The sequence below is a fragment of the Peromyscus maniculatus genome, chromosome 2, assembly GCF_049852395.1.
Source record: "Peromyscus maniculatus bairdii isolate BWxNUB_F1_BW_parent chromosome 2, HU_Pman_BW_mat_3.1, whole genome shotgun sequence".
NCBI lineage: Eukaryota > Metazoa > Chordata > Mammalia > Rodentia > Cricetidae > Peromyscus > Peromyscus maniculatus.
The window spans coordinates 72978655-73003427 of record NC_134853.1 but is presented as its reverse complement, the minus strand read 5'-3'; the positions used below and the strand labels follow the sequence as shown (position 1 = coordinate 73003427).

Here is a 24773-nt window from a genome sequence, read left to right as displayed (position 1 = left end):
GAAAACAAGGAAGATGAAAAAAAGAAAAGGAAACAGCTGAAGGCTGGAGAGAAGACTCCGCCTTTAAGAAAGCTGTTCTTCCTTAGGGCCAGAGTTTGGTTCCCAGCACCCACATCATGCGGCTCATAACCACTGGAACCCCAGCTCAAGGAATCAACATCCTTCTTGTGCCCCCTGCAGACATACACACTGACACACATATATACATAAAACCCCTTTTCAATCAACCAAAAAGAGTCTGGAACAGGGGTTGGGGAAACAGTTCACTTACTAAGAGCGCTTGAGGGTTTGGTTCTTATCACTTGCACTGGGGCTCACAACTACCCTTCACTCCAGTTCCATGGGACCCAACACCCTCTTCTGGCCTTCACAGGCACCTGACCAGATGGTGCATAGGTATACATGTAGTCTGAACACTAAGGCACATACAAAAATTAAAAATAATAATAATAATTTTTTAAAAGGATCTGAAGAGAAAGCACAATGGTTAAGAGCATCTGCTGCAGAAAACCAGAGCTGGTTCCCAGCACCTACACAGTGGCTCCCAGCCACCTGAAACTCCGGCTTCAGGGGGTCCAAAACCCTCACCTGGCCTCTGCAAGCACCTGCACATACAGACACACAAACACATACACACAAATGAAAAAAAAAAAAACCTTAAAAAGTAATCAAAAGAAGAGACAGTGGGGCCAGAAAGTGACTGAATAGGTAAAGGTGTGTGATGACAAGTCTGAGGACCCGAGTTCAATCCCCAGGCCCCACAGAGTGAAAAGAACCAACTCCTGAAAGTTGTCCCCTGACCTCCACATATACACAATGTGGGGTGTGTGTGTGTGCGCGCTCAAAATAAAATCAGTAAAAATGTTTAAAAACAAACCCAAAAGATCCATCATTAATAAAGAAAAACATAACAACTTGAGAAGTCAGTGAGGACCACACTTACATGATAATGATTAGAAACAACTTTACGGTTCTAAGTTTGAGGAATAAAGTGAAATTAGTAACTTTTTAAAAACATATCAAGTTTGATCCCCCACCCCCAAAAGAGAGAAGTTGATAACACTATAACCAAAAAAAGAAAAAAAAAACTAAATTAGTTGTTTTCCCAAAAAGTCTTTTACATGCATACATACACACACATACATATGGCTGCCACCGTACGGCCAGGTGTGGAAGCACACACCAAAGTTCTAGCACTCAAGAGGCTGAGGTAAGACTGTAACCTGAAAACCAGCTTAGGTTGCGTAATAAGAGTATTTCAAAATAAGCAAGCTCTCTCCTCTCTCTCTCTCTCTCTCTCTCTCTCTCTCTCTCTCTCTCTCTCACACACACACACACACACACACACACACACACACACACGACAAAAAAAGGAACTGTTGGAACTGTTGAAATGGAGTCGTGTGAGAATCTTGTGAGAAAACTCCAAGAAAACCAACGTCTCGTGGCCTCAGTTTCTTCAAACACAGAAGTGCTCTTGGAATGTGCTTCTGCGCGTCCCAGGTAGAGCAGATAGGCGGGAGGCTCCCTCAGCTGTCGTCATTCATGTGCCTCTGTGGAAAACCATGTTTGTGCCATGTGCAGCTTGTCCCTGAGATTACATACAGCTTGAACTCATGAGAACTTTACTCAGGTTACTGTTCTCAACCCTCGGGGTACAGACTGTCTGATGTTCTGATTAAAGTTGGCTACTGCATGAGATTTTAGTCTGCCTCACTTTTAGTTAGACCCTACTCTCCCAGGTTCACACCACCAACTAACTAGAGCAGTAAATAAGGCACAAATTATAACACTCTTCAATGAAAAACAAGAAAAGGAAGAATCCATGAGTCCCTGTGAAGACAGAAAAATACTTTCCCTTTATATAAAATCCTCCTATGATGCACAGGTGTGAAAGATGGCAATCATAAACAAAAATTCGATGCCAGAAAACCAGTGAGCACTGGGTGCCTGGTACAAGGTGGGGCATGCTTATGATCACTGCTACTCAAGAGGTCAAGGCTGGAGGATCAGGGGTTTGAGGCCATCCTGGGCTGTGGGGGGAGATTTTGCTTCATATGGGGGTGGGGAGGAGAGAAGGAAGGAGGGAGGGAGGGAAGGAGGGAGGAAGGGAGGGAGGGAGGAGAGAGGGAGGGAGGGAAGGAGGGAAGGAGGGAGGGAGGGAGGGGAAGGAAAAGAGAGGGAGGAAAAGAGAAAGGGAGGGAGGGAGGGAGGAGATGGAGGAAAAGAGAGGGAGGGAGAGAGAGAGAAAGAGGGAGGAGGGAGGGAGGGATGGAGGGAGGGAGGGAGGGAGGGGGGAGAGAGGCAGAGACAGAGACAGAGTTATTCATCCACACATGAGAATCCTGTCAGAGGGTCTAAAGAAATGGCTCAGCAGTTAAGAACACTGGCTGCTCTTTAAGAGGATCCAGGTTAGGTTCCCATCATTTACATGGTGGCTCACAACTGTCTATAACTCTAGTTCCAGGGAATCTGATGCCCTTTTCTGTTCTCCACTGGCATGAGGCACACACGGTACACATACATATATTCAGGCAAACACTTATACACATAAAGTTAAATACATCCTTTTTTTTTTTTATTTTTTAAACTTGAATCCTGTCAGATATCTCAGCTGAAGAGCGCTTCAACAATAACTCCAACTTCTTCAATGTCCTAAGAAGCAATGCTGTAAACTCCACAAAGCCAAAACCAGGCTGAGTCGGAGGCTCTTGGCGGTTCTTGCTTTGCAAGCTTTACACTAACACTATTGCCCTTTTATTCCCTGGTGATTGACACTACAATGCTGGCAATATTTTCTTTTATACCCAGATACACAGGAGTCCCCTAAATAGATGTAATGTAGATATTAGAATGCAATTTCCAAGTGAGGTACAGATGGGCTACAATGTATCACCACAACTCTATGAAAGAAAACGAGTGTGTGCATGGATCCGCTTGCACATGCATGAAACACCCCTGGAAGATGAAACAAAAACCAATTACAATGATGGAAGACAACCGAGTGACTGGGAACACGCGAGGGGATGAGATCTTACCCCGCGCAGCCTTTCAAAACTTTTCAATTTTTAACACTGTGAATTTCAAAGGCATAAATGCCTGCATACGTAAGTAAATAAATGACTAAATAAAATGACTTCTATGATTTAGGGCTAAGGTTTTGGTAAATTGAAGCTCCCAGTCTTTAAAATTGGAACAATACCTCCTAGCTCTGCTGACAGAATCAAATAAGATTTTGAAGGGAGCACCCTTTGAAATATTTCAAATGGAATGTATATTTGAAAGGCATCATTGTTACTATCACTCAAACACATCTAACCCTTTTCATTCTTCCAACTCTGCAGAGAAAGTACTATTTCATCTCAATGTAGTTTAGTTAGCAGTTAGGAAAACACTGACTTAAACTAATTCAGTGAGTCGATTTAGACTTAACGAACACCTACCTAATCAGGCCTGCCTCAAGCTCAACACATTAAATCCTCACAAGCAGCTCTAAGTGAATAACGGATCCAAACCACCGTGTGCTATCAACTTAACAATGAAGGACCACCCTCAGCTCCCAACCTGTGGCAGTTTGAAGGAGAACGGCCCCCATGGACTCATATGTTTGAATGCTTGGTCCCTAGTTGGTGGAACTGTTTGGGAAGGACTAGGTGGTGTGGCCTTGTTGGAGGAGGTGTGTCACTGGGGGTGGGCATTGAGGTTTCAAAAGCCCACACCATTCCCAGTTAGTTCTCTTCTCTCTCTGCCTTGTGGTTGTGTCTCACAATGTGAGCTTGCAGCTACTGCTCCAGTGCCATGCCTGCCTGCTGCCAAGCTCCCCACCATAATAGTCAAGGACTAGCCCCTTGAAACTGTAACTCCCAAATAATGCTTTCTTTTATAAGTTGCCTTGGTCACAATGTCTTATCTTAGCAATACCCTTACAGCAAAGTGCCTGGTCCCAGGGACCTCACAACCTGCCAGTGATCCCACACTATAAACATAGTGTTACACAGGTGTTGTTCTTCAAGACCAATGAAGCACTCACACAGACCACGGAAAATGCTTCCAAGAAGAGGTGGTGACAGTCTACCATATGCACACTACATCTCAATCTAGAAGGAATATGACTTCAAACAGAAAAACAGGTATGGGACTCCGACAAAGAGTACCAAGGGCAACAAAGTCAGGCAAAAAAAAAACATCTCCAGGGACACTACAAAGGAACATTCAGAAGACAAGAGGCTGTGGAGAGAGGAGGAAGGTCTGTGCCTTAAAGACAAATCTATCAAGAGAAACCTTTTTGGCAACTGTCAGAAGTTATTTCTAGGAAAGAACCTGTCCTCGCTAGCTAGCATACAGATTACACCTCACATAAAATGCCACTGAACAGTATTTATTTTCTATTACCAGCAGAGAAAGAAGTTAACATTATTTTTCCATTATGATCTAAAGGGCAAGCTCAGAAGTTCGTTAAACTAATTGACTTTTATCAGCTGACCATTCCCTACATGTATACACTGCATTTTTTTTTTAAACAGGCAACCCCTATATTTGGCTCTAGGGTTTTTTTGTTTTTTGTTTTTTTAATTTATTATGTATACAGTGTTCTGCCTACATGTGTCCCTGCAGGCCAGAAGAGGGCACCAGATCTCATTATAGATGGTTGTGAGCCACCATGTGGTTGCTGGGAATTGAACTCAAGACCTTTGGAAGAGCAGCCAGTGCTCTTAACCACTGAGCCATCTCTCCAGCCCCTATACACTGCATTTTGATCGTATTTATCCCCGTGGCCTCTCTCACCCTCCCTCTCACTTCCCTCTGAAGCCCTTGTCTAAGGAAGATGGCTCCATCCCACTTGTGTATCCTGGATCTCACTCTGTAGCCCAGGCTGGCCTCAAACTCGAACTCACAGAGATTCGCCTGCCTCTGCCTCCCAAGTGCTGGGATTAAAGGTGTGTGCCGCCACCACCCAGCCATGTCTTTTTCTTAATGACCCCCCGAGGTCACTTGCCTGAGCATGGGTGTGGGGTTATTACTGGATCATAGGCAACTTACCAAAGGCTACACCCCTGAAGAAAATCCGCCACTTCTCCCTCTCACCCAGTAGCCATTAACTACCAATAGCTCCTCAGCTAGAAGGGGGGGGGGCTTGTGAGCCCCTTAAATTATTTTTAAGTCTATTATTCTGTATTTCCAGAATCAGGCAATGTGAAATGACAATACTCACTGTCATTTCTGTGTGAAAATAGAGCAGAAAAGAAGAAGGAAATTATGAAAAATACATAAAGCTTTCAGAAAGGAAGGAAATGCCTAGCATCGCTCCCTTTTAGCAAAGGAGAAGATTTCATTGCACCTAGAAGGGAGAGTATTCATTGCCCTGAAATCTACCAAAACAGAAATTGGCAGCTTGCAGAGATGTACAGCAGGTGGATTAGGCTGCTATCAATACTGTCTGCCATACCACACACCTGTACAATTCTCCAAGCAGCTCTCAGATATTTCTATCACGCAAGGGTAAAAAGGAAAGAGCAAATTGCATCAAAGAGGCAGAAGAGCAGAGACCATTTCCATAAAGCACAGCACACAAAGCTCAAAGAGAACTATTCGGGGACTTCTATAGCTCACCTGTATTGGCTTCATGCATGGGGAGTCTACAAATGCCTCAGACCATTCCTGGGCAGGGATTTGGGTCAGGTACATAAAGGCACCAACGGGAAGGAGTCCTATCATTAGTAACCACACTGTTCAGAGAAATGGCTGGTAGATAGCTGTCTTGCAGCAATAACTGAATCTTGGACAAATTAGAAATGCCACTGAGCAAAGGGAGATGGGCAGGGAGTAATACTAAGAACAAGGTTTAGAAATATAATGCTGTAAAGGGCATGCTGATTGCAAGCTTTAAGGTGGAGGCGGCCACCTAAGAAGTCCCTACACTTCTCAGCTGTCACACTGGAGTACTAAAACCTCACTCACAAAAGAGCTGCTGTTTTTGGAACCTTACCTATATACCTCCAGATATAAATTCAAATGGTAATTAATGACGAATGCAGCTACCACATGCAAAGCTCACAGCACCCCAGGAAAAACACAGTCTGCCTCAGTAAGAGGGAGAAGTATCTCAGAAGTCATTCAATTTGGAAAATTTTTATTTTTAAATTAATACTTGTGTGTGTGCTTATATGTGGGTATGTGCATATGAGGGCAGACGCCTACAGATGCCAGAAGAGGGAGTCAGACTTCCCTAGAGCTGGAGTTACAGGTGGTTGTGAACTACCCAACATGTGTGCCGGGAATTGAACTTGGATCCAGTGCAAGATCAGTAAGTGTTCTTAATTGCTGAGGCTGAGCCATCTCCTGCCCCAGTAATTGAAGTCAGAAATAACTGAAAATAGCCAGCAAGTGAGCAAGAAAGAAGAGACGTGCAATAGAGATCACAGGTGTTGCTAAGAAGAAACAGCACGAGCTCATTTGACATTTAAGTTATTGGTACACTAGATGCTGTTCACACACAGGTACTGTTTCCTGTTTGAGGCGGCCGAGAAGCAAACGTCAGTCAAGTTCATTGACAAGACACACTGGCAGTGCCCATAAGCACCTGGTAAAAGAGAAGAAAGCTTTCTGTTTTGCTTTTTGGGTTGGTTTGATTGGTTGGTTGGTTAACTGCTTTTAAGACAAGAGTCTTGCTGTGGAAAATTATTTTAAGATGTGTTACATTCGTTTATGCTGTGGAACACTGGGTTTAATGATGCAAAGATGTGTTGCATTTGTTTAACTCTATGAAGCTGTGTTACCTTGCCTGTCTAAAACACCTGATGGTCTAATAAAGAACTGAACAGCCAAGAGCTAGGCAGAAGAAAGGATAGGTGGGGCTGGCAAGGAGAGAGAATAAATGGAAGAGAAGAGGGGCAGAGTGAAAAAGGAGGAGAGGAGGACTTTAGGGGCCAGCCACAAAGCCAGCCACAGAGTAAGAAGAAAAGAAAGATATATAGAATAGAGAAAGGTAAAAGCCCAAAGGCAAAAGGTAGATGGGATAAATTAAGAAAAGCTGGCTAGAAACAAGCCAAGCTAAGCCCAGACATTCGTAAGTAAGAATAAGCCTCTGTATTATTTATTTGGGAGCTGGGTAGTTGGCCCCAAAGAGCAAAAAAAAAAAAAATTATAGAATCTCATGTTACCCAGGCTAGCCTCAAATTCACTGTATACAACCTGAACTTCACATCCTCACGCCTCCATTTCTTGAGTGCTAGGATTGCAGACACATTCCTCCATATTCTGTTTGTGAAATGCAGGGGACTGAACCCTGGACTTAGGCAAGCATTCTACCAACTAAGCTATCCCAAGACCCAGAAATTGTGTGCGTGTGTGCGTGCGTGCGTGCGTGCGTGCGTGCGTGCGTGCATGTGTGTGTGTGTGTGTGTGTGTGTGTGTGTATGTGTGTGTGTGTGTGTGTACATGTGTGCAGGTGCATCTGTTTCTTTATAGGTGCACATATACATGCATGCTTGTGCATGTGGAGGCCAAAGGTCAATTTCAGGTGTTGTTCCTCAGGAGCCATCCACCTGTTTGCTGAGACAGTCTCTTCCTAGGAACCAGAGCTCACAGAATAGTTAAGAATGGAAGAACAGTCAGGTCAAGGATCTGCATGTCTCCACCTCTCCAGGGAAGGATTATAAGTCTGCACCACCACACCCACACACACTTTTCACATAAGTGTTGGGATCAAATTTAGGTCCACACGCTAACACATCAAGTACTTTACCAACTGAACTACCTCCCCATGCCTCCTCCTAAAATATTCCTTTAAAAACAAATATAAGAACACAAAACACAATACAGACTGGCATTTCAAGTATAACAATGAAACTGCCAACCAGAACCCTCTAAGAACAGCCCCATGGTACAGACACACAGCACACAGGATGAATTCTCTGTCATGGACCTATGCAATTCTGCTGCTTCTGAGATCACCCTCCCCTGTAAAATCAGGACAATACTTCCTTGACTTCCTGCCAATGGCCAGAAAAGCTTGTGGGAAAATCAGGTAAGGAAGTTCAAGGACCTGTCAAAATATACACTCTCTGCTCAAGAAAGCAAGGAGAGTCAGACATGGTGGCGCATGCCTGTAGTCCTAGCACTTGGGAGATTGAAGCAGGAAGACTGGGAAGTTCAAGGCTAGGCTGGGCTACATGGTAAGACCTGGCCTTAAAAAGGGAGGAAGGAGGCTGGGGACATGGCTCAGTGGGTAAAGTGCTTGCCAAGCAAGTGTAAGGACCTGAGTTCTAATCCCCGAAACCCTCAGAAAGCCAAGCACAGGAGCCCAGGTCTGTAATTCCAGTGTTCCATGAGATGAGACAGGGGAATTCTAGAAGCTCAAAGGGAGGAAGCAGGCACATGCAGTCTTAGAAAAACAACAAAGCCACAGGAGCCCGTCTCAAACAAGGTGGGGATGGCACCCCAAACTCTCCTCTCTCCAACCTCCACACGGGTCAAGGCATGCAAACACCCAAACGCACATCTCACACACAAACACAGACTTCAAAGGGGATAGGGGGTGGCTGGCTGGAAAAATTACTCTGTGGTTAAGAGTGCGTCCTGCTCTGTCAGAGGACTGGAGGACCAGACCACCCACATCAAGCAGGATCCAATACCCTCGTGTCCTCAGAAGGCATCCATCCATCCATGCACATACACACATACAGACACACATGCATCATAAGTAAAGAAAATAAAACTTTAAAGAAAGGAGATGAAAAGGGAGGGAGGGAGGGAATTACACAGTGTAATTAACTAAATTTTCATTTAAGTAGCTGAAGTTAAAAACATAGCCCTTTCTCTTAATAAAAGAAAATTAATTTCCATGGTAGCACGATTCCTTCTTCCAAAGTCTTTGGGGTTTTTTTTGTTTGTTTGTTGGTTTGTTGGTTTGTTGGTTTGTTTTTTGGTTTTTCGAGACAGGGTTTCTCTGTGTAGCTTTGCGCCTTTCCTGGAGCTCACTTGTTAGCCCAGGCTGGCCTCAAACTCACAGAGATCCGCCTGCCTCTGCCTCCCGAGTGCTGGGATTAAAGGCGTGCGCCACCACCGCCCGGCTTGTTTGTTTGTTTTTTGTTTGGAGTTTTTTTAATTATTTATTTTTATTTTATATGCATTGGTGTTTTGCCTGCATGTATGTCTGTGTCAGATCTCCTGGAAACGAAGTTACAGACAGTTGTGAGCTGCCATATAGATGCTGGGAATTGAACCCAGGTCCTCTGAAAGAGCAGCCAGTGCTCTTAACCACTGAACCATCTCTCCAGGCCTGTTTTTGTTGTTGTTGTTGTTGTTGTTGTTGTTGTTGTTGTTGTTGTTGTTTTTTAAGTGTATTGATTAACAATAAGAACCTTAAGTGTAAGAAACTAGATGGATTGTGCAGCATTTCTTCTGACAGGAAAGATATTAAGTGAGGAAAGATAAAACATTTAATGGATACTCCTATCTAAAACTATGCCAGATATATAGCTATGATAGTTATGTTTGAGAACACTATCTTTCAAACTGTAGATTACAGAAGCAGTGGATTATGAAGTCAATTTGTGCACCACTACAGCATTAGTTATTTGCTCACTGCTACGGCAAAATGCCTGAGAAAAGCAACGTAAGCAAGGAAGGCGTGGTGGTTTGAATGAAAACGGCCCCCATAAGGCTCATGTGTTTGAATGTTTGGTTCCCAGATGGTGTATTATTTAGGAAGGATTAGGAGGTGTGGCCTTGTTGGAGGGGCTGTGTCACTGGAGGTAGGCTTTGAAAGCCAGGCCCAGTCTCTCTCCTTCCTCACCCTCACTCTCTCTGCCTCCTGCCCGAGGATCAGGATGTAGGCAAGCCTCAGCTACGGCTCCAGTGCCATACCCGACTGCCTGAAGCCATGCTCTCCATCATGATGGTCATGGACTCCCGCCCTCTGAAACGAAGAAAGCCCCAACTCAATGCTTTAGTCTATAAATTGCCTCCACTATGGTGTCTTTTCACAGCAATAGAACAGTAAATAAGGCAGAGGGTTTATTTGGACCACAGTTAAGGAGCAGGTCATCATCGTGGGAAACTCCACGGCAGCAGGAGTCTGGGGCAGCTGGCTGGTCACATTGCATCCTGAGTCAGGAAGCAGGGAGAGATGACTGCTGGTGCCCAGAGAACGGTGTCACCACATTTAGGGTAGGTGGGTCATCCCATCTCAGTTAATTCAGTCCACAAAGTCCTTCACAGATGTGCCCAGACGTTTGTTCTCTATATGGTTCTAGGTCTTGTCAAGTTAACCTTCACAACCACTATCACAGTTGTTTTTCTATTGCTATAAGACACCATGACCAACACAACAACATGACCAACACAACTCATAAAACAAGTGTTTAATTTAGGGCCTACAGTTCCAGAGGGTTAGAGTCCAGGACCATCATGGTGGGAAGCATGTCAGCAGGCAGGGAGCACTGGGCTGAAGCAGTACCTGAGAGTTTACATCTTTAGACAAAATCATGAGGAATGTCATGGGGCTTTTGAAAACCTCAAATCCTGCCCCCCAATAACACACCTACTCCAACAAGGCCCTGTTGTTGGTTGTTTTATTACTCTTTTTGGGAGGTGCCACCCAGTTCCCCAATAAATCACACACCAAGGCTTATTCTTACTTATAAATGCCCAGCCTTAGCTTGGCTTGTTTCTTGCCAGCTTTCCTTAAATTATCGCATCTATCTTTTGCCTCTGGGCTTTTCCCATTCTCTTACTTTTGTAAATCTTACTCTCACTCCATGGATTACTGTGTAGCTGGGTGGCTGACCCCTGGGTCCTCCTCCTTCTCTGGCTACTTCTTCTTCTTTCCCAGATTTCTCCTTCTATTTATACTCTCTGCCTACCAGCCCCACCTATTTCTCTCTCCTGCCTCACTATTGGCTGTTCAGCTCTTTATTAGACCATCAGGTGTTTTTCACAGGCAAAGTAACACAGCTTCCCAGAGTTAAACAAATGCAACATAAACAAAAGTAACACAGCTTAAAATATTCTACAAGGCCCCACTTCCTCATCCTTCCCAAATAGTTCCACCAACTAGGAATGAAGCATTTAAACATATAAGCCTCTGGTGACCGTTCTCATTCAAACCACTACAGCCACCATTTCTTTAAGAAAATAAAATTGAAAATATTAGAAAGATTTCAATGCATTACATTTAATAAAAGTAAACATCATTCCACAGAATCCTACCAAAATATTTAAGTACATTGTCAATATGTAAAAGGCATGCTGGTTAACAATGTCAGTGTATTTCTTTTTTACTTTTAGATCTTATTTTATGTGTATGGGTGTTTTGCCTGCATGTATGTATGTTCACCACATATGTGCCTGTTGCCAACAGAGATAAGAGGAAGGCAATGGATCCCCTGGAACTAGAGTTACACATGTAAGCCACCACATGGGTGCTAGGAATCAAACCCAGGTCCTCTGCAAATGCAAGAGCTTTTAACCATGATTCATCTTTTCAGATAGCATAAGTTCACAGCTGAAGCCAGCTTAAATCAGAAAGATCATGAGTTTGAGGTCAACTTAAACTACATAATGAGACCCTGCCTGGAAAATAGTCAACAGACAATCTACTGGCTGCTGTCCATATCCCCATCCCTAAGCACCATGCTACAGCTCTAGAGTACACTAGGACCACAATCATCCCAATCAACCTTTTAGATTATTTTATGAAAAGGTGAGCATAAAACCTAAGCTCTTAATGTGAGGAAAGGACAAGGTGATGGAAATGCCAATTACCCTGGTTTAAACAGTGCACATATGTACTAAAGCTGCATAGTTTATACCCCCTAAATATATGAAATCATGTGTAAACAATTTGTATGTAGATGGCATATTGTGCACATATGCATATCTGAAGAGGCAAGAAGAGGATGTGGGATATTTTCTTTTTTTAGTTGGTTTTATTTCGTTCGTTGGCTGATTGCTTTTGTTTTGTTTTGTTGTTTGTTTGTTTGTTTGTTTGTTTGTTTGTTTGAGACAGGGTCTCACTATGTAGGCCTGGCTAGCCTGGAACTTGCTATGTAGACCGAGCTAGCCTCGATTTCACAGAGATCTGACTGGCTCTGTCTCCCAGGTGCTGGGATCAAAGGCGTGTGCCAACATATCTGAGGGCATTTCATCTATTAATCTCCACCTTATTCTCCTAAGACAGGGTTTCTCACTGAGTCTAAAGCTCACTGTTTCTGCAAGGCTGCTAGCCAGTGAGCTCCTAGGATCTGCCTGGTCTCCATCTGCCATGCTGAGGTTACAGAAACGTGCAGCCATGCCCAGATATTTTACATGGGTTCTGTTGTTTCATTTATTTATTTATTTTGGTTTTTAGAAACAGGGTTTCTCTGTGTAGCTTTGCGCCTTTCCTGGAACTCACTTGGTAGCCCAGGCTGGCCTCTGAACTCACCTGCCTCTGCCTCCCAAGTGCTGGGATTAAAGGCGTGCGCCACCACCGCCCGGCAGATACTGTCGTTTCAAACTCATATGCTTATGCTTGCAGAGCAAGCAATCTTACCCACTGAGCCTTTCCTAGCCCCCCAAATAAACTAAGAGTGGTAAATAAAAGAGGGAGAGGAGATGGCTTCTGGTGAGAAAGGAACCCGCTCTCACACCAACACACAGATACACCCATACACACATAATTCAAAGTAAAATATATTTTAAAACACAAAGCTATTAGCTACTGTTACATTTCTGCATGTCGTAGTTTTCTGTACCAGAAGTTCTCTGTAGCTGCCTTGAAGGAGCTAAAAAAAACCTCCACAGATAGCTCTTTTGGAATCAAAGCCCATTTAAAAGTAAATTAGAAAAATTCAACAACATTGTTACATCTGCAATTGGTGGTAGTTTATAGGCTAGAAGATCAGCCCACAAATCAAATTTCCTTTTGTTGCATATCTACAGTAGCATCAAGTACTTTAGCTTCTGCACTCGTTTTCTGGACAAAGGTGTCAATCATTTCCTCAGTGTTTTCCTACTGTCCCGTCATTGCCTGGTCTCGGCTATTCATCTCAGTCCGTGTGCTCCTCTGCCTGCCGGTAAACTCTTCCCTGGTCGGTGCCCACTTCCCTATGCTTAGAGCTAGTCTCTGCAAAAACAGTGGCTGCAAACTTGCAGATAAAAAGACATACACAAAATTAATTTTCTCAGACGGGAACGGACTGCATCTTAGGGAGGGGCAGTCACATAAAGGTGGGTATTTAGATGTCTTATTTGGAGCCACTTTTGAGACTAAATGGAATCTGCTTCAGTTTCAAATCTTCTATCTCTTTCTATTTAAGCATGAAAAAAATGACAGCTGAGAAAAGTATAAAATAGGGCTGAATAGAGGTATTGTTAAAGGAATAAAAACAGACCAATATACCCAGCCAATCAATCATGGGCAGCTATGTAGTCTATGAACACTATTATAAAACTGTCCTAAGGAAAGTAATGAAAGGAGTAATTACACACACACACACACACACACACACACACACACACACACACACACACACCCGCGCGCTACTGTTTCATCAGGCCTTATCATTAGTAACATCAGAGGAAAGACAGTGCAGTATCTACATTCTGGAAGTGCCTACCATTTCTCTCAGTGTCTGCTTTGGATTAAAAAACAAAAGGGTCTCACACATCAAACCACTGTGATGGACATAGACATAGGCCCGTCCTATAAACAGTGTGCAAAAACAACACATTAAGATTTCTCAAGTCACTTTCCTCCATCTGTTTATCTTTTTTTTTTTTTTTGGTTTTTCAAGACAGGGTTTCTCTGCGTAGCTTTGCGCCTTTCCTGGAGCTCACTTGGTAGCCCAGGCTGGCCTCGAACTCACAGAAATCCGCCTGCCTCTGCCTCCCGAGTGCTGGGATTAAAGGCGTGCGCCACCACCGCCCGGCCATCTGTTTATCTTATATACACTACGTAAACCACCAAGCATTTAATTTTACCAAATGCCACCCAAACAGCTGACATTATGCCACCAACACTGAAAATGGAATGGTCTTGACTTACAAACTCACTCTGGGTATTAATGCTAATTAATACACTGTTCTGATGAAAAACACTTAAGCACTGAATAAAACATAGGACCTGAAACCAAAAATATGTACAAAAGGAATAAATTACAAATCTCTAAAAATGGGTGTTTCTGAATACGCACTAGAGCAAACAGAAAATGAAGAAGATACATCTGGTTGTCAGGTCCTGAAGCCAGCATCAGAGCTTTGAAAACCAAATATGCACCAATTAAGCACCACAGGGCAACAGGAGAGTGAGACTGGGACCACGGAAACGTGGCACCGACGAAAGAAAAAAATCAAACTTGACTGACAAATGCCAGTGTGATTCCTAGTCCACCAAGGAGCACTCCTTCCGGGATGAGTCTGTCAGCCACTAAAGTCGCCTTGGTGAGGGCTGAACATGGAGGAGAAAAACATCAACTATGCAACCGAGACTGATAAGAGTAAGTTTCAATACTATAAAATAGTTAATACAGCTCAATTTTTGCAAAATTTTTAAATTTTTCTCAATGCACTGAACCAGGTAAGTTTTTGCATAAAACAGCAAGAGAATAAACCAACTGTCCATTACAGATACTGACAGAGTGGGGTGGGACAATCCAAAACAAGTTTTGATGAATAAATCAATATTAACATAAACAAAATTATTTTTTAAAGAACAGATAAAACTCAAAAACTAAATGAATTCTCTTTCTGAATACATAACTTATTTAAACAGCCATTGTATTATATCAACTTAAAAATATAAAAAAAAAGAGTCAATCAGAGTAGCATCAACAGTTTGATTTGCAAGGACACATGCTCGGAGGCCGAGACGCCGGTAGAAAGCCCTTCCCGCAGCATCATGATGAAGAGTCCCTTTCGCCACAACTCACCCGACGTTTTCTGCATCCTCGTCACACTCAGCTTTGTACTTGCACGGTCCACACTTGGAATGTTTCCTGTGAGCCTCCGCTCCTGAGCCTTCCTCCTCTGTTTCAACAGAAAAGTTAAACTTTCAACCAAAAGTTAGGGTTAGGATGGATCCTTTCCAGATACACTTCAAGTTTTCAGGAAACATTATCTTGTTTTGAAGGAAAATGCACCCAAGCTTCTGGAGAGAATCACTTCTAAAATGTCCAAAACTGCTGCTGCTATTACTGAACAACACATTCCGGGATGCAGCGCTATTTGCAAAATAACCTCTTGGGCTGTGTGCACAGAACAATACAGTAGGTTTAATAAACTGCATTTCTAAAGAACTACCAGTTAACACTGAGTAGGAGCAAACAAAACATGAGCAAGTCTGTGACCACCCTCCCCCTAAAGACGCCAGTATAAGCGGATAGGTACAGACATGCTGGAACACACTAGTACACACTCATCACCTTTCCCTCACATCAGCGCCACACCAGATTTTCTAAACACATAAAAACTAACTCCAGAGTTAAAAGAAATACTTGTTTCCAGTTCTGGATGAGGAAAGGGGCGCTCTTACAAAGCACCTCCCCCTTCTCTACTCGGCCCACTTGGCGCAAATACTCAGATGCAGAAACCTGTGAGTCTCCTATCTCCCCTCAACAAAAGGAGCACATGTCATTGCCCCCAAAGGGACTCACATCCCCCAAACAAGGGCATCCTGTACGTGTGGGCCTCAACTAGAGTGGATCCTTGCAGCTCCCCGAAAGAGGGCCAGAAGTCGGAAGTGAAGAAGAATTCCAGCCTCTCCAGACTTGGTATGTCACAGACTTTTATACCGGGGCGCCAGTCAGTGGAGATCTAACAAAACGCAAGTCCACAGGTAACACCTAAGCTTCCCGTGTTTGCCCTCTGCCTACTCTCTGACTGGAAACACTCCTCAAACTCAAATGAATACCTAAACAGATTGCAATGATCATAAAAGTAAATCATTTTGAGACCTCAGAACCACCATGAGATCCAGAATGACTGAGCAAACCACTAACCCTTCCCAACGCATGCTCCCTTGAGGGCTGAGAACAAGCTACATTCTCGGCAAGACAGCCAGGACTGTACTGTATTAGCAAATCTTGGGAACATCTGAGTCTCCTAACAGAACAATGACCTCAGGGACCGAGTCACATGATCTCTTAAAATCCTTCCTTGCTCTCAGATCTAAAATTCATGAAGTTAGCTTTCACACATGATTACAAAGCTCCTACTTAAACACATCCATTTAAATCAAATCCTATTGTTTGTCGCTTTTATCATTTTCTTTCTGGCTGCAACTCCCATCCTTGAATTCTTCGCCATAAATGTTCTATTCTTTACAGTCCTTCAAAGTTCCTTCCAACTCGGAAACTTTAGGATTCTACCAAAGACAGAGGAAGGAGTGGCCTGGCCCAAGGTTCCTATGGTTAGGATCATAACTGTGGTTTCTATTTGGACTGGATTTTCCCAATGAGTGTTCTTTAACATATCCTCAGGGTACCTCAAATATTTTGCATGGAATAGATAGCAATATTTACAGCTTCATTAAACTATGAAGCAGATTAGTCATCCTCAGTTCTGGTCCTTTAATGCTATTACCAAATATGACATTTTTTAACAGGAGAGATAATTTTATTTAAGACACAGGAAGTTTTAAAGGTTTAAATTTAATTCTTAATTCCACCAGAGTTGTCTTGCACGCTTTCCTTCATGTAGGCACAACTTACTCCGGAATTTTTAACCTTGTTATTAAAAAAAAACAAAACAAAACAAAAAACCTTATGATTAACAAAAATTGTAAGCAAAAAATAAAAGAGATTTAAACACTGTTTCATGATTTAAAAAAAAATCACTTGGATGGACAATCCTGTGCAGAAATTAGCTTGTGTAACCTCAATTTAACAGGAGCTACGATGGGTTCCCTTTAGGCTGAAAACAAACCTTCAGTGAAGGCTTCACAGGATCAAGACCTGCAGTTAAGAGGGACAGCCAGGGTAGGCACGGTGGCCAGGGGGCAGGGGGACAGCCAGGGTAGGCAGGGGGCAAGGGGACAGCCAGGGTAGGCAGGGGGCAGGGGGACAGCCAGGGTAGGCAGGGGGCAAGGGGACAGCCAGGGTAGGCAGGGGGCAAGGGGACAGCCAGGGTAGGCAGGGGGCAGGGGGACAGCCAGGGAAGGCACGGTGGCCAGAGGGCAGGGGACAGCCAGGGTAGGCAGGGGGCAAGGGGACAGCCAGGGTAGGCAGGGGGCAGGGGGCAGGGGACAGCCAAGGTAGGCATGGTGGCCAGGGGGCAGGGGGACAGCCAGGGAAGGCACGGTGGCCAGAGGGCAGGGGACAGCCAGGGTAGGCAGGGGGCAAGGGGACAGCCAGGGTAGGCAGGGGGCAGGGGGACAGCCAGGGTAGGCATGGTGGCCAGGGGACAGGGCTTCCTGCAAGGTTGCTGGTGGCAGTGAGTCCACAACTCTGCAAATACTGGAAGTCCTTGAGCTGTAAACTTCAAATGAGTGGGCCCTGTGGTGTATGAATTGTACCTTAAGAGTTGTTGAGAAAAATCAAAGGAAAACAAAGGCCTTTAAGACGTGCCTGGGCTAGGCTCCGAGGGTCACGCCTGGAATCCCAGCACTTCCGAGGCTGAGACCCGAGGACCGACGTGAGGTCAAGGAGGAACCTGTACTACAAAGCGAGTTCCAAGCCAGCCTGAGCTACAAAATGAAAACTGTCTCAAAACAGCAAAGCGTTTGAAACTCACCTCCTTCTCCAGATCCAGAGCCATTATCTGAGAAGAAAAACAGCAAATGTAAACATTTCTCCCAGGAACTCCATCTTCTCAGATAGTAACATTCTTATTAAAAATAAAACTATGACATCCATGATATTTCTTTTCTCAAGTTTCTGAGAGCGAAGTTTATTTTCATACGCCTACTTTAGGCTCTACTGAGTAGGTAACCTAGACACACAATCATCAGTGTTTCTTATATACTGAATATATTTCTTATATCTCCGAAGCCAGCACAGCCAGGAAATACCCAGATCCCATGCACCATGACTAAAAAGTACTATAAACAGCTAAACAGAAATGATTTTCCCATTCACTTAAAAGGTAAAAGGAAATTTTAATTTTGTTAGGGCTGGAGAGGAATACTGAACAAACTGCTTTTATTAGAAAGATAAAAGCTGAGCCTGGCTCCAAAAGTCTTCTTAATCAAATTTGTGGATACAGACCAGAGGCCAAAAGGCTTTAAAAAAAAATCCCTAAGGTTTAGCGAGGAGAACCTCAGGGTTGAATCTGCATAGTACTGATAAAATTAACTTCCTCTAGGAAATCTATTCAGGATAAATCTCAGAGAGAAAACAGCATAAAATGTAATTAATGCACAAATTTAAAATGTTTTTTGTAGGGCCGGGCCTTGTACATGCTAGGCGATCACTACCACTGAGTCACATCCCAAACCCTAAAATTTTATTTTATACTGCCAAAAAAGCCAGTATATAACACATGGTGAAAATAGGGGATTCTGTCATATCATCAGCATGGAGCTATAAAAATTAAAAATAAAACGATAGCAGATAAAGATTTTGACACTTTAGCCAGAACTCTGCAGGGAAAATGATCTCTTGGCTCCAGGGAATTAATTCTATTCTTCAAATAGTCTCTAGAATGGAATACTGAACAACAGAACAATACTGGTCCCTTCCCTCCAAATTCCATCAAGTAATACAGTCAAACCCCAAGATATACAGCAGCAGAGGGAATTAGAAAGCACACATGACAGGCAGTGACGGGAGCATGAGCTTCATGAGTTTTGGTGGAGAGTTTTCAGTTGCATTCAGTTTTGATCTAATCAATTGCTTAAGGATGTCTCCTGAAAGAGGGAAAGAGTGGAGGAATTTTGGAAAAGGAGGAGAAGGAGAATGGAATTTGTAAAAACTTATAACCACATTTTCTTAGGAAAACTAACCCTTCTCCCCTTCATTCAATGTACACTAACTGGATATATATTAAGTGCTGAGCATAAATGCTATGACTACAAAGATAATTAAGACACAGTCCTAGTACATGAGACACTCACCCTGAACCTTTTTTGCAAACTGTGTCCAATTTTCATAAATATTAAAAATTTCACAACTTCCTTGGTCACTAAGAATTTCTAGATACATTAAATACTATGACTACCCTGAAAATACAGTAGCGTTTTCCTTGTAGAATTTTATCAGCAGTACGCACACCCATGAGTCCATCTCAGCGCTGACATGGTGTTATGCTTCCCTAGACAGGACACATCACCTTCTGGTTGAGAAAGCACTTAGGTGGCTGTAGGCAAGTATGTCAGATAAATGAAACGCTGCATATTACATGCTTAAGTACATAGAAGACATTGACACACTTCCCAGAGATGTCACAGGAGAAAGACCTCAGAGGAGACATGGAGAAAGCCTAGTCCTAAAGCCTAAGAAAAGATTTTTCTCGGTAACTGAAAGAGGAAATATTTCTAACTCACAGAAGAGGAAACTTTGAAAGACCAAGTGACATGAAAACACAGCCCAGCTAGCAAACACCACCAACATAGCACCTCGTGGCCTTGGTATTCCCAAGCTTAACAAGCCCAGAAGACTAATCCCCGTGTGATGATTTAGAGAAACGGAGTTCAGACAGTCCAAGTGGCCTGCGCAAGGCTCCATGGTAAATAAAAGTTTGGATAACTTTAAAGTGAGGCCTTATACTCCTAGTCCGGGGTTCTTTGCAACCGACCACCCTACCTCCTGTTTTACATTCACTGCCTATCAAAGCACTTGGTGGCGTGAGCATGTGCTCCTCATAAATGATTAATGTGGCATCAGAAAGATTCATAAAAACATCTAGATCAAGCCTGTGAAGCATAATGTACTTAAAGAAGTATGAGGACATCACATGACACCTAACAGCAACATCACATGACAGCCCAAGAACACAGTACTTTCTTTCTCTCAGCACCTAATTGTTTTGTGTACAGTAAAAAAATTTCTCCTGTCCAAAGAAGTCTGATATCTGACCTAGGTTTCTGGGCAGTAATTTAGAGCATATATGATAGGAGTATCTATAAGGAGCAAGTTCTACATGAGAACTGAAGAGGGGCCAGCCACAGTGCACAGGATAAGGGCCAGCCGCACTACCAAGATCAAGCCTGAGGATCTGAGTTTGGACACCCAGCATCTCTGTAAAAACCTGATGTGGTAGCAAGCTCCAGTAACACCAGTACTGGGGAGGCAGAGAAAGAAAGACAGATCCTGGGAGCATCCTGGCCTGCCAGTCTAACTATCTAAGAGGGGTTTCAGGTGCAGTGGGACTGTATCTCAAAGAAATAAGGTGCAGGAGCTGGAAAACCACTCAGTGGTTAAGAGCATTTACTGCTATCACAGAGGAACTGAATTTATTTCCCAGCAACCGCCACTCCAGTTCCAAAAGATTCAACACCCTCTTCTGACATTCTAGGTCTCTGCACAGATGTGGTACACTTACAGACAAGCAGGTGAAACACTCATACCCATAAATAAAATAGTAACAAAGAGGATAGCAGATGTCTCCCTCTGGTTTTCACACATCCACACATGGAGGAGTGTACCTGCACACATATATGCCTATATAAGGTAGTTTGGGGTGCTGGGTAGAAAGGAGAAAAGAATTTAGGAAAGAGCTACAATCTGAAATGCTCATAGAGGCTTGCTAGAGACAATCATCTCAAAAATATAAATAAATAAAAATAAACCTATCCCATGCCAGTTCCCAACTCCAGTGTTCAATGTTTGGGCTATCCAGCAAAGGATATGTGACAGCCTCACATAAAACAGACATACAGCCAATACAAAAATCACCCCATCAAGAAGGAGTAACATAAAATATGAATAAAACTCCGTCAATCACAATCAATCCCCGCGGCAATGGGAGCCAAACACTTCTGGCTCAAGTCTCCTTTTGGAAAATATGGCAGAACCATTTCTAACATCATACATACCGGAGTAGCAAGGTCCACGTGCCACCACTGTTATGTCTTTCTGGTGCTTACAAGCAGCCCTCCTGAGAAAACATTCATTCTGGTAAGTATCCCCATTTGATCCACAGACAGGAATGTAATTTGTATGGCACTGCAAAAAAAAAAAACAAAAACAAAAATACCCTCTCAGAACTAGGCATGAATATCAATGGCATAGTGCACACTCATGAACCCCAAAGCATACTTCCACGGCATTCTTCCACTGCTAACACAGGTTGTCCCTGCATTAGATTTTTAACAAAGAGGACCTACCTCTGCCTCTTAGATTTTTTTTCTCACATTCACAATGAAAATAACTACCAATTGCCAATAAATGCAACCTACGGTATTTGTTTGCTAAGAAAACCCACAGAAATATTAAGAGGAAAGCCGTGACAGTGTTTATAAAGAGCTGCTTAGGTGATGTCACTTTACTGTTAAAATTCCTTTACTCGGTACATCCAGTATTAAAGTCCCAGGGAAGGAACAGGAAGACACAAAGAAATACACCACGATCTCTGTTCTCAGAGATCTTATAATGTTGTTAGAATAGGAAAAAATTTGCAAAGCTAAATCGCATTTGGAATCACGTGATTTAGAATCAATTAGTCATAAAGGAAGTGTAATGCCTGACCTCCAGTTCTAAAAGCTAGGGTGTTGAAGGAAAACCTACTCAGAGAAAGTAGAATTCAAACTGTGCACTGAAGGATAAACAGGAATGAGGAGGATGAAGATAAATGGCGATGAGATTTGAAAAATGACACTGGCTCTACATGCTTAAAAAAGTTTAGAACGTCTACTTGTCAAAAATAGCACAAATGGGGGGCTGGAGAGCTGGCTCAGCAGTTAAGAGCATGTTCTGCTCTTGCAGAGAACCAGAGTTGAGCTCCCAGTACCCATGCTGGGCAGCTCACAACTGCCTGTAACTCCAGCTCCTGGCAATCCAAGATCTTCTGGATTCCATGGGCACCTGCACAGACCTACATAGAGACATATTTGCATACACATAATTTTAAAATTTTTAAATATATATTTTTTAAAATAGCATAAATAAACTTTCAAAATCTGGGGAAAGTATCACAATATGATACAAGCTATCACTGTTTCTTAAATAAAAGTAGTGCAAATGTTCTTTTTAAATGGGCCAAAATATTTACAAAATATTATAAACAGTCAACTAATATATAAAAGAAATTGACCTTCATTAGCAATCAGGGTTGTATACTGAAAATGAGAATTGGGAGGTGGAGGTTCTTGAGACAGGGACTCACTATGTAGTCCCGGCTAGCAAGGAACTCCCCCTGCCTTCAGTGCAGAGATCACAGGCACGTGCCATCATGCACAACTTGTCCTTTTTTTTTTAAAAAAAAAAGTATTATTTATCTGTGAAACTGAATGCAAATTTACAAAATAATATAAAATGAAATGTAGCAAGAAAATACATCGCATTCAATCTAATTTAGAAAAATATGCATAAATTCTAGAAGAAAGTGTCAATATATTTTCGTATCATGTCTTTAATTTTCTGTGTCTCAATTTTTCCGCAATCAACAAGATTTACTTTTACTACTATCTACTTTTTTAAGTGGTTGGTCTCAGTGTATGAAAGATAAATATGGCATATTAGCACAATTCAGCAACTGCCAACTAACAAACTCTCTTATAACCAAGTTGGTTTTACTATATGTTCAGTATCAGCAAAATCTTCCACAAACTTTTATTAAAATTAAATTTTTATTTGGAAGGCTTTGTATATGAAACTGCTTATGAATATTTTTAATCTAACTTCATTATAAGTAGATATAAGTGCCTGAGTACTATACTGTCTTCTTCTAACATAATCATTCCAAAGCATGTAAATTATGAAATATTCATATCATAAATGACCTTTATTTTTCTTTTATATTAAAATTTTGTACCACATTCATTTCTTTAATCGTGTGTTTATGTGGGTTACATTATGAATTTCATTTAAAGATAATAAAAAAATGGAACATAAGCTACTGGTGATTGAAAGAGTTTTGAATTTGATAGGACTGGAAACTTTAACATTTATAAAACAGTATCCCAGTAAGCACTGGGCAGCAGCTTTAAATGTCCTATGGACTTAAATATTAAACAACCAATGAAGCCCAAGACAAAGTCAGAGCCAGGGGTCTGAAGTCCCAAATCCCGGGCCCATCACCCCTCTGAAACCAGCACCATGTTCCCCATACGTCTAAAGGCAACTCTTCTAGATCCTCTCAAATAACGTTATGAGGATTAAATAAGGGAAAGCTATCTACGGCGTTCACATCTGGCCATGGTAAATATTAGTGGTGGTTGCTGCTGTTGCTGTCATTTTGAAGTCTTGAGTATTTGCACAGCTACTAAGTGGAAGAGTCGCGTTTGCTCCTGAGTGATGTACTTTAGAGGCTACACATAAATTATTCAGTCTCACCCATACTTGGTGATGGTGAGCAAGGGTCCTAACATGACCACAATCAGTCTCCAGAACATACCTCAGAGTGAACCTGAGATGGGAAAGAAGATCTGTTCTTGCTTCATCTTTCTTGGGTCTCTCTCGGAAGCTGCCCCCCCCCCCCAGTAAACTTATGGACAAATGAAGGGATCCAGCAATGTTAAAACCCTCAGACTGATGCTATCTCTAACCCCTACTCTGTCACCTTTGATGAGGAAAGCAACCTCCCTGTTGTTAAGGTTGTGGTGATACTGCCAGCTATTTGAAGCTGTCTGAAGATACAGCACTATATAACTCCGGAACTACATCCTTTCAAGCACTTGTTGTACACCTACTGTGTGCCAGGAACTGTGTGGGTCACAATAAATTAAGTAGGTTGCCAGGAGAGTTCATCTTGATTGTCAACCTGATTGACTGACAGGTACCTAGAAGCTTACTATAAAGCACAGGTCTGGACATGTCCTTAGGGGAAAGGCCATCCCTGAATACGGTGGTACCACCCAATAGACTGGGGGCCTGAGGAGACTAGGACGGGGAGGAAGAAGCCCACGAACACTAGCTCCTCCTATTTCCTGGACACCATCATGTGACCCCGTCTACCCTGCCACACCATGATGGACTGAACCTCTGAAAACGTGCACCAAAATAAGCCTTTCCAATAACTAAGAAAATAAATAAATGGGCCTTTCCCCATGCCGTTGCTCTGCTTGGGCACTCTGTCACAGCAAGGAAAGTAGGACGAACATAGCTGTGATGGTTAATTTCATGTGGCAACCTGACGAGGCCCTGGGGTGCCCGGATTTAAAGTTATTTCTGGATATGTCGGTGAGGGCATTTACAAATAAAATTAGCACTGCAATCAGTGAACCAAGGAAGGCAGGCCGCCCTCCCCCGGGTGATATGCGTTATCCAATTTGTTGAGAAACCAAACAGAACAAAAGGGTGGAGGGAACGCTCTTCCCTCTGGCTGGACTGAGGTATGGTCTTCAGTCTTCAGACAGGGACTCACACCACTCCATCTCCCAGGTCTTCAGCCCTAAAAGCTGTGGGATCTCAGCCTCTGTAATCAAATAAGCTAATTCCTCACTAGTCCCTTTCTCCAGCTCTCTCACACAAATTCACGTGCAGGTCTCCTGCTGTTTCTATTTCTGTGGAAAACTCCAGTACAAAGGTCTAGTAGGAGACAGAGACCGTGCAAGCTATTAAAAACAGACACAAACACAGGAAGACAGCCCACAGAACTCTAAATACAACGAGGAAGAAAGAAAACTAGGGAAAAGTTAGAGGCACTAAGTCTTAAGGGAAAGGTGTACTATTAATTTTACTATGCATATAATTAGT

The 24773-nt window shown here is 42.8% G+C and overlaps 1 protein-coding gene across 1 annotated transcript in view; it reads right to left on the bottom strand.

Moving 5' to 3' along the window:
- Tmeff1 (transmembrane protein with EGF like and two follistatin like domains 1) overlaps positions 1–24773 on the bottom strand; it is an 83318-nt gene that overhangs the window by 38905 nt on the left and 19640 nt on the right. The window contains exons 3-5 of the mRNA XM_006973668.3: positions 20954–21083; positions 17713–17739; positions 14913–15009 (exon numbers count right to left, since the gene is read on the bottom strand). Coding sequence (XP_006973730.1) covers positions 14913–15009; positions 17713–17739; positions 20954–21083 — 254 coding nt within the window. The remainder of the gene's footprint in view (positions 1–14912; positions 15010–17712; positions 17740–20953; positions 21084–24773) is intronic.